Source organism: Conger conger, chromosome 3 (assembly GCF_963514075.1).
Source record: "Conger conger chromosome 3, fConCon1.1, whole genome shotgun sequence".
In the NCBI taxonomy this organism is placed as follows: Eukaryota; Metazoa; Chordata; class Actinopteri; order Anguilliformes; family Congridae; genus Conger; species Conger conger.
This window is the reverse complement of record NC_083762.1, coordinates 1,267,503-1,279,768: the sequence shown is the minus strand read 5'-3', so window position 1 is coordinate 1,279,768 and position 12,266 is coordinate 1,267,503. Positions and strand designations below refer to the sequence as shown.

The 12,266-nt window shown below is 59.2% G+C and overlaps 2 protein-coding genes across 2 annotated transcripts in view; both read right to left on the bottom strand.

Moving 5' to 3' along the window:
* Positions 1–12,266, bottom strand: part of LOC133124891 (ankyrin repeat domain-containing protein 17-like) — a 72,985-nt gene that overhangs the window by 13,318 nt on the left and 47,401 nt on the right. The window lies entirely within an intron of this gene.
* The window catches only part of LOC133124887 (WAS/WASL-interacting protein family member 3-like), a 2,082-nt gene continuing 1,076 nt past the window's right edge, over positions 11,261–12,266 (bottom strand). The window contains exon 3 of the mRNA XM_061236435.1: positions 11,261–11,416. Coding sequence (XP_061092419.1) covers positions 11,400–11,416 — 17 coding nt within the window. The 3' untranslated portion in view covers positions 11,261–11,399. The remainder of the gene's footprint in view (positions 11,417–12,266) is intronic.

The window sequence follows — 12,266 nt, the reverse complement described above, 5'->3', positions numbered from 1 at the left end:
TTGAATAAGCGAGACCAGTCAGTACCGCAGTGGGTGTTGGAGGACCCGGTTCCCCCGGGAGGCACTGACCTTGGGGAAGTCCATGAAGTTGGCGGGGTGGGCCTGGCCGGGGTGGGCTGGGTGGAAGGCGTTGGAGGGGGCCACGATGCCCGTGTCGTCCTGCTCCAGGGGCTGGTGCTGGGACAGCTGGTGCTGCAGCACTGTGGGCGCCCAGGAGGGGCTGCGACCAGCCCGACATCGCCTCTGCTGAGCCACCACAGCGTAGGGTCAGATCCCCCAGCCATGCCAACATCGGGTCAGATCCCCACACCTCCCGCATCATCAACGACCAATCAAAACCCCCCCGCCCCCACTCACCTGAGGCGCTGCCCACGCCGAAGGACCAGATGCCGCCCTGGCCCACCGGGGCGGTGTAGCTGCTGGTGAGGAGGGCGGGGTTGACGGCGCCGGTCTGGCGGATACGGGCCAGCCTCTCGGTGCCGATGGGCGGCGGAACCTTCCGGTCCTGCAGGCTGGAGCAGCTGGGCTTGGCCTGGACCAGGGGCGGCGCGGACGCCACGGAGAGCGGGGAGGACCCCCCCGAGGAGACCGAGGGCACGGGGGACTCGCCTGGGGAGAGGAGGCCCAAGAGCTCAATCACAGACACCGCGACACACAGGAAGTGTGCGGGCACGGACAGGAAGTGTGCGGGTACGGACAGGAAGTGTGCGGGTACGGACAGGATTATAATTGTCCAAAAAAGTCCAGGATGTACTTCCACACTAAGATGATCTTGTGCTACGCTGCATGTGTGTGCGGTTATAGACAGGAAGTATGTGGGGAGGTACAGGAAGTGTGCGGGTACATACAGGAAGTGTGCGGGTACGTACAGGAAGTGGAGGCGCTCCAGGGGTGAGGGGAGAAGTGCTGGCGGCTGAAGGAGGGCGTGCCCACGGGGGCGGGGCCGGACAGGTAGGCGGGGCTTCCCGTGATGCTGGTGGCGAAGCTGGTCAGCACGGCCGAGGAGGCGGGGCTTGAGCCGCCCGAGGCGTCCAATGGGTGCACAGCTGAGCCGCCCGGGACAAAAGAGCGTTACACACAGACCTGCCCCCAAACTACTGCCCCACTACCCCCAATCACACACCACACACAGACCTGCCCCCAAACTACTGCCCCACTACCCCCAATCACACACCACACACAGACCTGCCCCCCAAACTACTGCCCCACTACCCCCAATCACACACCACACACAGACCTGCCCCCAAACTACTGCCCCACTACCCCCAATCACACACCACACACAGACCTGCCCCCCAAACTACTGCCCCACTACCCCCAATCACACACCACACACAGACCTGCCCCCAAACTACTGCCCCACTACCCCCAATCACACACCACACACAGACCTGCCCCCAAACTACTGCCCCACTACCCCCAATCACACACCACACACAGACCTGCCCCCAAACTACTGCCCCACTACCCCCAATCACACACCACACACAGACCTGCCCCCAAACTACTGCCCCACTACCCCCAATCACACACCACACACAGACCTGCCCCCAAACTACTGCCCCACTACCCCCAATCACACACCACACACAGACCTGCCCCCAAACTACTGCCCACTACCCCAATCACACACCACACAGACCTGCCCCCAAACTACTGCCCCACTACCCCCAATCACACACCACACACAGACCTGCCCCCAAACTACTGCCCCACTACCCCCAATCACACACCACACCACAGACCTGCCCCCAAACTACTGCCCCACTACCCCCAATCACACACCACACACAGACCTGCCCCCAAACTACTGCCCCACTACCCCCAATCACACACCACACACAGACCTGCCCCCAAACTACTGCCCCACTACCCCCAATCACACACCACACACAGACCTGCCCCCAAACTACTGCCCCACTACCCCCAATCACACACCACACACAGACCTGCCCCCAAACTACTGCCCCACTACCCCCAATCACACACCACACACAGACCTGCCCCCAAACTACTGCCCCACTACCCCCAATCACACACCACACACAGACCTGCCCCCAAACTACTGCCCCACTACCCCCAATCACACACCACACACAGACCTGCCCCCAAACTACTGCCCACACTACCCCCAATCACACACCACACACAGACCTGCCCCCAAACTACTGCCCCACTACCCCCAATCACACACCACACACAGACCTGCCCCCAAACTACTGCCCCACTACCCCAATCACACACCACACACAGACCTGCCCCCAAACTACTGCCCCACTACCCCCAATCACACACCACACACAGACCTGCCCCAAACTACTGCCCCACTACCCCCAATCACACACCACACACAGACCTGCCCCCAAACTACTGCCCCACTACCCCCAATCACACACCACACACAGACCTGCCCCCAAACTACTGCCCCCACTACCCCCAATCACACACCACAACACAGACCTGCCCCCAAACTACTGCCCCACTACCCCCAATCACACACCACACACAGACCTGCCCCCAAACTACTGCCCCACTACCCCCAATCACACACCACACACAGACCTGCCCCCAAACTACTGCCCACTACCCCAATCCACACCACACACAGACCTGCCCCCAAACTACTGCCCCACTACCCCCAATCACACACCACACACAGACCTGCCCCCAAACTACTGCCCCACTACCCCCAATCACACACCACACACAGACCTGCCCCCAAACTACTGCCCCACTACCCCCAATCACACACCACACACAGACCTGCCCCCAAACTACTGCCCCACTACCCCCAATCACACACCACACACAGACCTGCCCCCAAACTACTGCCCCCACTACCCCCCAATCACACACCACACACAGACCTGCCCCCAAACTACTGCCCCACTACCCCCAATCACACACCACACACAGACCTGCCCCCAAACTACTGCCCCACTACCCCCAATCACACACCACACACAGACCTGCCCCCAAACTACTGCCCCACTACCCCCAATCACACACCACACACAGACCTGCCCCCAAACTACTGCCCCACTACCCCCCAATCACACACCACACACAGACCTGCCCCCCAAACTACTGCCCCACTACCCCCAATCACACACCACACACAGACCTGCCCCCAAACTACTGCCCCACTACCCCCAATCACACACCACACACAGACCTGCCCCCAAACTACTGCCCCACTACCCCAATCACACACCACACACAGACCTGCCCCCAAACTACTGCCCCACTACCCCCAATCACACACCACACACAGACCTGCCCCCAAACTACTGCCCCACTACCCCCAATCACACACCACACACAGACCTGCCCCCAAACTACTGCCCCACTACCCCCAATCACACACCACACACAGACCTGCCCCCAAACTACTGCCCCACTACCCCCAATCACACACCACACACAGACCTGCCCCCAAACTACTGCCCCACTACCCCCAATCACACCACCACACACAGACCTGCCCCCAAACTACTGCCCACTACCCCCAATCACACACCCACACACAGACCTGCCCCCCAAACTACTGCCCCACTACCCCCCAATCACACACCACACACAGACCTGCCCCCAAACTACTGCCCCACTACCCCCAATCACACACCACACACAGACCTGCCCCCAAACTACTGCCCCACTACCCCCAATCACACACCACACACAGACCTGCCCCCAAACTACTGCCCCACTACCCCCAATCACACACCACACACAGACCTGCCCCCAAACTACTGCCCCACTACCCCCAATCACACACCACACACAGACCTGCCCCCAAACTACTGCCCCACTACCCCCAATCACACACCACACACAGACCTGCCCCCAAACTACTGCCCCACTACCCCCAATCACACACCACACACAGACCTGCCCCCAAACTACTGCCCCACTACCCCCAATCACACACCACACACAGACCTGCCCCCAACTACTGCCCCACTACCCCCAATCACACACCACACACAGACCTGCCCCCAAACTACTGCCCCACTACCCCCAATCACACACCACACACAGACCTGCCCCCAAACTACTGCCCCACTACCCCCAATCACACACCACACACAGACCTGCCCCCAAACTACTGCCCCACTACCCCCAATCACACACCACACACAGACCTGCCCCCAAACTACTGCCCCACTACCCCCCAATCACACACCACACACAGACCTGCCCCCAAACTACTGCCCCACTACCCCCCAATCACACACCACACACAGACCTGCCCCCAAACTACTGCCCCCACTACCCCCAATCACACACCCACACACAGACCTGCCCCAGTTCACCACCAGTGTCCAGTGCACTCACCGATGGGGCTGCTGACCATGCGCTGGGAGGCGGAGCGATATCCGGGGGCCTTGGACCCGTCGGGGGGGGGCAGGCCGGTCTCCATGGCGCCCATGCTCATGTAGGCGGGGGGGGCGCTGTAGGGCTGCTCGGGCGGGGGGCGGGAGGGCAGGTGGCAGGCGCCCCACACGTGGCTGTTGCCCCCCTGGCCGGCGTCGAAGATGCTGCTGAAGTGGTTGAAGAGGGCGGCGGGGCCGAAGCTGGGGGGCGGGGGGGGCCTTCCCCCCGCCGGGGAGGGGCGGGGCCCCGTTCACCAGCCCGGCGGGCTTCAGCTCCTGGGGGGCGGCGAGGGGCAGGAACACGGACTGCTCCGGCAGCGGAGGGTAGAAGGGGCCGGGGGGGGCGTGAGACACGCGGTGAGACACGCGGGGGGGCGGCGCTGGTGTAGTGGGGGGCGGAGCTGCTGGAGGCGCAGGGGGCGGGGTTAGTGTGTGTGGGGCGGGGCCAGGGGCTCCGCAGCGGAGGCGAAGGGGGCGGGGCTGAGACGTGGTGGGCGGAGCCAGGACGGAGAAGGGGAGGGGGGTTGCGTCGGAAACGGTCGCCTTGGAGACGGGCGTGGGCTCCAGAGAGGGCTCGTGTTTGGGGGTTTGCAGTGGGGGCGGGGCGATAGGGGCGGGAGGCGGGGTCGTGGGCGTGGCTAGTGGAAGGAGGGCGGAGCTGTGGGGCAGGTGGGCGGGGGAACCCGAGGCGCGCGTGCTGCTGGTGGTCACCGTGGCGACCTTGGGCTCGCCGCGAACAGCTGCTTCCTGACAGAGGAGGGGGTGTGTCCGCCGGGCGCGGTCGGTGCGGTGACGGAAGGGGGCGTGGCCACGGTGGCAGCAGTAGGGGTGGGGTTTGCGTTGGCGGAGTACTCGCCGTGGTGGGAGGGGCCCGGGCGCGGCAAGGCGCTCCCGTTGTGTTTCGGGGACCCGCCTGCGCTCCCCGGGCTGACGGGCCGGACGGGGAACGGGCCCCAGGTGCTGGGGGGGCGCGGGCGGGGCGAAGGTGCCCCCGAACTGGGCCATGGGCAGGCGCGGGTGGCGGATCTGGTGCATGGTCTGCGCCGCCAGGAGGGCGAGCTGGGGGTGGGCGTACGCCAGGGGGAGGGACACCGGGAACGCCGGCCGCGCCCCCGACGACAGCCCCGCCTTCCCCAGCTTCCCCCCCGCCGAGGAGGAGGAGGAGGACGAAGACTGGAAGGACACGCTGGAGGATGGCGGCATGTGGATGGAGGACAGGGCCTTGGCCGAGGACGCTCTGGGGGCGCCCGGGGCCCGGATGTGGGTGCGGGGGATCAGGTCCTCCAGCTCCTTGGCCGGGTCCTGGATCAGCGCGTTGATCAGCTGCACCGCATGACGAGTCGACTCCGTGCCCCCCCTGCACACACACCGAGGGAGAGGCGTGAGGAGAGGCTGTGTGTGTGTGTGTGTGTGTGAGTGTGTGTGTGAGAGAGAACACGTGTGTGTGTGTGTGTGTGAGTGTGAGAGAGAGTGAGAGATAACACGTGTGTTTTCGTGTTTCATTTTCCACTCCCTCCACAAGAGATCTGCGAGTCAGCGGCAAATTTGCATAAATATTATTTAGGTTTTTCCACAGTAATCTACTTGTTGTGTGCACTCTAATCAATAACTGAACTCTTACACTGTGGTATAGACCCTTTGCATAACCGACTTAACTATGGCGACCATGAGCTATGAGATTGTTAGGCTGGGAGAGACAGTTGGAACAGGGGTACAGTCAAATATCTCATTTGCATCACAACCATGAACTGCAGCATCAGCACCACAGTGGAGGCTCACTGAGAAAAGGTGAGAGGTGAGAGGGGTTGGAGGTGAGGGGTTGGAGGTGAGAGGGGTTGGAGGTGAGAGGGGTTGGAGGAGAGGGGTTGGAGGAGAGAGGGGTTGGAGGTGAGGGGTTGGAGGAGAGAGGGGTTGGATGTGAGAGGGGTTGGATGTGAGAGGGGTTGGATGTGAGAGGGGTTGGAGGTGAGAGGGGCTGGAGGTGAGGGGTTGGAGGTGAGAGGGGTTGGAGGAGAGGGGTTGGAGGTGAGAGGGGTTGGAGGTGAGAGGGGCTGGAGGTGAGGGGTTGGAGGTGAGAGGGGTCGGAGGAGAGGGGTTGGAGGTGAGAGGGGTTGGAGGAGAGGGGTTGGAGGTGAGAGGGGTTGGAGGTGAGAGGGGCTGGAGGTGAGGGGTTGGAGGTGAGGGGTTGGAGGTGAGAGGGGTCGGAGGTGAGAGGGGTCGGAGGTGAGAGGGGTCGGAGGTGAGAGGGGTCGGAGGTGAGGGGTTGGAGGTGAGGGGTCGGAGGTGAGAGGGGTCGGAGGTGAGGGGTTGGAGGTGAGAGGGGTCGGAGGTGAGAGGGGTCGGAGGTGAGAGGGGTTGGAGGAGAGGGGTTGGAGGTGAGAGGGGTTGGAGGTGAGAGGGGTTGGAGGAGAGGGGTTGGAGGTGAGAGGGGCCGGAGGTGAGGGGTCGGAGGTGAGGGGTTGGAGGTGAGGAGTCGGAGGTGAGAGGGGTCGGAGGTGAGAGGGGTCGGAGGTGAGGGGTTGGAGGTGAGGGGTTGGAGGAGAGGGGTTGGAGGTGAGGGGTTGGAGGTGAGGGGTCGGAGGTGAGAGGGGTTGGAGGTGAGGGGTTGGAGGTGAGGGGTTGGAGGTGAGGGGTCGGAGGTGAGAGGGGTCGGAGGTGAGAGGGGTTGGAGGTGAGAGGGGTTGGAGGTGAGAGGGGTCGGAGGTGAGGGGTTGGAGGTGAGGGGTTGGAGGAGAGGGATTGGAGGTGAGGGGTCGGAGGTGAGAGGGGTCGGAGGTGAGAGGGGTCGGAGGTGAGAGGGGTTGGAGGTGAGAGGGGTTGGAGGTGAGAGGGGTCGGAGGTGAGGGGTCGGAGGTGAGAGGGGTTGGAGGTGAGGGGTCGGAGGTGAGGGGTTGGAGGTGAGGAGTCGGAGGTGAGAGGGGTTGGAGGTGAGGGGTCGGAGGTGAGAGGGGTCGGAGGTGAGAGGGGTCGGAGGTGAGAGGGGTTGGAGGTGAGAGGGGTTGGAGGTGAGGGGTTGGAGGTGAGAGGGGTTGGAGGTGAGGGGTCGGAGGTGAGAGGGGTCGGAGGTGAGAGGGGTTGGAGGTGAGAGGGGTTGGAGGTGAGAGGGGTCGGAGGTGAGGGGTTGGAGGAGAGGGGTTGGAGGTGAGGGGTCGGAGGTGAGAGGGGTTGGAGGTGAGAGGGGTCGGAGGTGAGGGGTTGGAGGTGAGAGGGGTTGGAGGTGAGGGGTTGGAGGAGAGGGGTTGGAGGTGAGAGGGGGTTGGAGGTGAGGGGTTGGAGGTGAGAGGGGTCGGAGGTGAGGGGCTGGAGGTCTCACCGGATGGTGATCATGCGCTCTCCGTTCTTGTCCTTCTGCTTGTCCACGTCGATGTGGGCGCCCGTCACGTCCTGGATGGCGGTGATGTTGCAGCCGCCACGTCCCATGATCCGCGAGACCACGGACGCCGGGACCGACAGCTTCTTAGACCTGAGTAAACGCGCACACAACCACTTCTGTCAACCGCCGCCCACATCTCCCAGAGTGCAACACGGGCTTTTCACAAGGTTACCGAGACCGGAGAGTGCATTGTGGGAGATGTAGTTTCACAAAATGGGGAGGTCACCTTACGAAATAGAGAGGATTTCCGCCAATCACAAAGCACGTTGGCAATAACTAACAAACACAGCGTGGGATTGGTGGACACATTTTGGCGACAGATCCCAGTGGTGACCATCAGGCCAGAACATATCCACCAATCAGCATCAGCGTTCTTCCATGAGTTACTAGCAAGGAAATTCATGATTACATTTTTTTTACATTTTTGTCATTTGGCAGACGCTTTTAATCCAAAGCGACTTACAAGTGCATAGGTTCTACCACAAGTCAAAGCATCACATCCAGAACTAGGAAAATACACATGGAATGCTGTTCTAAACAGTCGTGATCATAAGTGCAAATTATTATTATTATTTATTTATTTTTTTTTGGTGGGGTTAGACAAGGATAGGGATATCAGAAGGGGGGGGGGGGAATCAGGAGGGAGGACTAAGGTAGAGTTTGAAAAGGTGGGTTTTGAGTCTGCGTCGAAATAGGGGGAGGGATTCTGCTGTCCTGACAGTGGTAGGCAAGTCATTCCACCACTGAGGAACCAGAACGGAAAACAGGCGTGAATGTGCAGCTCGACCGCCAGGTGCATGTAGAGAGGGAACCATAAGGCGACCAGAGCTGGCAGACCGGAGTGGTCTAGCTGGGGAGTAGGGAGTGATCAAGGATTGTATGTAAGGTGGGGCAGTCCCCTTAGCAGCCTGAAATGCCAACACTAGGGCCTTGAAACGGATGCGTGCGGCAATAGGAAGCCAGTGGAGGCCAATGAGAAGCGGGGTGACATGAGCCGACCAGGGCTGACTGGTGATCAGGCAGGCTGCAGCATTCTGGACCAGCTGGAGGGACTTGATGGCACAAGCTGGGAGACCGGCTAGGAGGGAGTTGCAGTAATCCAGGCGGGAAATGACAAGCGCCTGAACTAGGAGCTGGGTGGCTTTCTCCGTCAGAAGATGATGGATACGGCGTATATTGTACAGAAAGAACCTGCAGGTTCTGGCAGTGGAGGATACTTGTGGAGCCAGGGTGAGGCAGTTATCAAGAGTCACCGAAAAGATTCTTTGCCGTACGGGAAGAGGAAACTACAAAGTCCTCAACAGTCAGTGAGAGGTCGATTGACGGAGAGGACTTAGCAGGGATGTAGAGAAGCTCAGTTTTGGCAAGGTTGAGCTTCAGGTGGTGGGAAGTCATCCACGCAGAGATATCAGCCAAGCAGGCAGAGATCTGTGTGGTGACTTGGGTGTCGGGGGGGGAAGGAAATAAAGAGTTGGGTGTCATCAGCGTAAGAATGATAAGAAAAGCCATGGGAAGAGATAACCAAACCAAGAGACATGGTGTATAGAGAGAAGAGGAAAGGGCCGAGAACTGAGCCCTGCGGGACTCCAGTTTGTAGGGGGTGAGGGTCAGAGACTGAGCCCCTCCAAGTCACCTGGTAGGAGCGACCAGAGAGGTAGGAGGAAAACCAAGCGAGTGCAGACCCTGTGACACCCATCCCAGACAGCGATGAGAGCAGAATCTCATGGTTGACTGTATCGAAGGCGGCCGACAGGTCGAGGAAGATGAGGACAGAGGAGAGGGATTTGGCTTTAGCAGAGTGGAGTGCCTCAGTGACCGCGAGCAGGGTGGTCTCAGTGGAGTGGCCACTCTTGAAGCCAGACTGGTTGGGGTCATGGAGATTGTTCTGGAGAAGATAAGTGGACAGTTGGGAGCAGACCGCCCGTTCCAGAGTTTTAGCAAGAAAGGGAAGAAGAGAGACAGGCCGGGAGTTGTTCAGGGCAGAGGGGTCAAGAGTAGGTTTTTTGAGCAGGGGAGTGACTCTGGCCCTCTTCAGGGGAGAGGGCATGGTGCCGGAAGAGAGGGAGGTGTTGATTAGAGAGGAGAGAAAAGGGAGAATGTCATTGGATATAGATTGTAGGAGGGGAGAGGAGATGGGGTCAAGAGGACAGGTGGTCGGGCGGTGGGAAGTAAGGAGCTTCAATGTGTCAGCGTCAGAGAGGGGAGAAAAGGTGGTTAGGGAGTTGGGGAAGGTAGGAGGGTCAGCAGGGGGAGAGGGTTGTGAGAAGGAATTGCGAATGGAATCAACCTTCTTTTCAAAGAAGGAGACAAAGTCATCAGGTGTGAGTGATGAGGGGGGTGGGGGGGAGGGGGGACCAGAAGAGAGGAGAAGGTTTGCGGGCATTAGAGGCGGCCGCGTTCATTTGAGTGAAAGAAGGAAGATTTAGCTAGAGAGAAAGAGGAGTGAAAAGATGATAAGAGGGCATGGAAGGAAGCTATATCACTGGGGAGATAGGACCTTTTCCATTTTCTCTCCGCTGCCCGCAGTTTGGTTCGGACAGCTCGTAGAGCATCAGAAAGCCAGGACTGGGGGGGAGGCCCGAGCTAATTTGGTGGTGAGGGGACACAGAGAGTCAAAGGAAGATGAGAGGGAGGACATGAGAGTTGTAGCAGCATCATCGGGAGACAGTCGAGAGAAAGACTCCGCATATGGTAGGGAGGAGAGGATTGTAGATGAGAGGGTGGAGGTAGACAGGTGGCGCAGGTTCCGCCGACAGGTGACAGTGGATGGTGGGAGAGACGGATGGGTGTTAGAGGAGAGTGGAAGAGAAAAGAGATGAAGGAGTGGTCAGATATATGGAGTGGTGTTACAGAGAGGTTGGTTATTGTGCAGCTCCTTGTGAAGATGAGGTCAAGAAGGTTGCCTGCTTTGTGGGTGGGAGGGGAAAGGGTGAGGGTAAGGTCAAAAGAAGAAAGGAGGGAGAGAAAGGTAGACTGGGTGGACTCTGAGTTGAGGTTGAAGTCACCCAGGAGGATCAGGGGGGTGTCATTGACTGGTGAGGAGCTAAGGAGGATGTCCATCTCATCCAAGAAGTTCCCCAGAGGACCCGGGGAGTGATAAACAACAATAATAAACAGTTTGCATGGCAAAGTAACAGAAACCGCATGAAATTGAGTCGATGGGACTCAACAAATTTTTGGGCATTTCTCAACAAATGTACATATGACGAGCTTGATACCAGGGGTGCACAACTCCGGTCCTCATTTTTGTTCCAACCAATCAGCAGACAGCTCTATAAATGACCCCGTTTCAAGCCTGTACTTGAGCAGTAAAGTCATCAGGATACACTTGCAGCCTTGCAGCTGTAGCCAGTAACTCATACACAGGCCAGATTATTATTTAATTGACTCAATTATATCTTAAGACCAGAAGTTGGCACAAAATTGTGAGACGGACGGGCCGTAGCTGTGCGCCCCTGCTGTGAACACGGCGGATTGGGGCGTCGGGGCGGGGCGCTGACCTCCGGACGACCTCCTTCCAGCCGTCCTCTCTCTTGGGTCCCCGCTTGGGGCTGGCCAGGCTGATCTTGCCGCCGGGGGGGCCAACGGGGGGGCCGCCGGGCAGGGACATGGTCTTAAAGGGGGAGGGCAGGGAGCTGGGTGCAGGTCGCTCACGCAGTCCTGCAGTCTGAGGGGGCAGACACACGCGCTGGTCAATAACGCCACACTGGGACATCTCATCACACCCAGCCAAGAAGAGCTCCAACTAAGTATATTGCACCATATATTAAAGCGTCATAAAAATAACGGCCACCAATAACATCAGACGCTGAGATATGCTTCTGGGAAACCCCATCACTTCTGTACTGGGTGGTGAGGAGTTCTTAAGGCAAGACTGAACAGCTTCCATGTGACCGTGCGATCTGTTTCACTGATTGGCTGTCTCATCAGCACCCGGTGTCTGCAATGTTTTTCCCAGGAGCCAGAATGAATTAAATTGCGAATAGTGCATACTGGACGCCTGAATCATTAGTGGCATCTTTACTGCTGACCACCAAGTTCTCTCAAACAGCGCAGTGACCCCCCCCCCCACTCAGGTGTGTGGGCGGTGGTGATGTTCAGCAGGTGTGTGAGGGGTGGTGATGTTCAGCAGGTGTGTGAGGGGTGGTGATGTTCAGCAGGTGTGTGAGGGGTGGTGATGTTCAGCAGGTGTGTGAGGAGTGGTGATGTTCAGCAGGTGTGTGAGGAGTGGTGATGTTCAGCAGGTGTGTGAGGAGTGGTGATGTTCAGCAGGTGTGTGAGGAGTGGTGATGTTGAGCAGGTGTGTGAGGAGTGGTGATGTTGAGCAGGTGTGTGAGGGGTGGTGATGTTGAGCAGGTGTGTGAGGGGTGGTGATGTTGAGCAGGTGTGTGAGGAGTGGTGATGTTCAGCAGGTGTGTGAAGAGTGGTGATGTTGAGCAGGTGTGTGAGGGGTGGTGATGTTCAGCAGGTGTGTGAGGAGTGGTGATGTTGAGCAGGTGTGTGAGGAGTGGTGATGT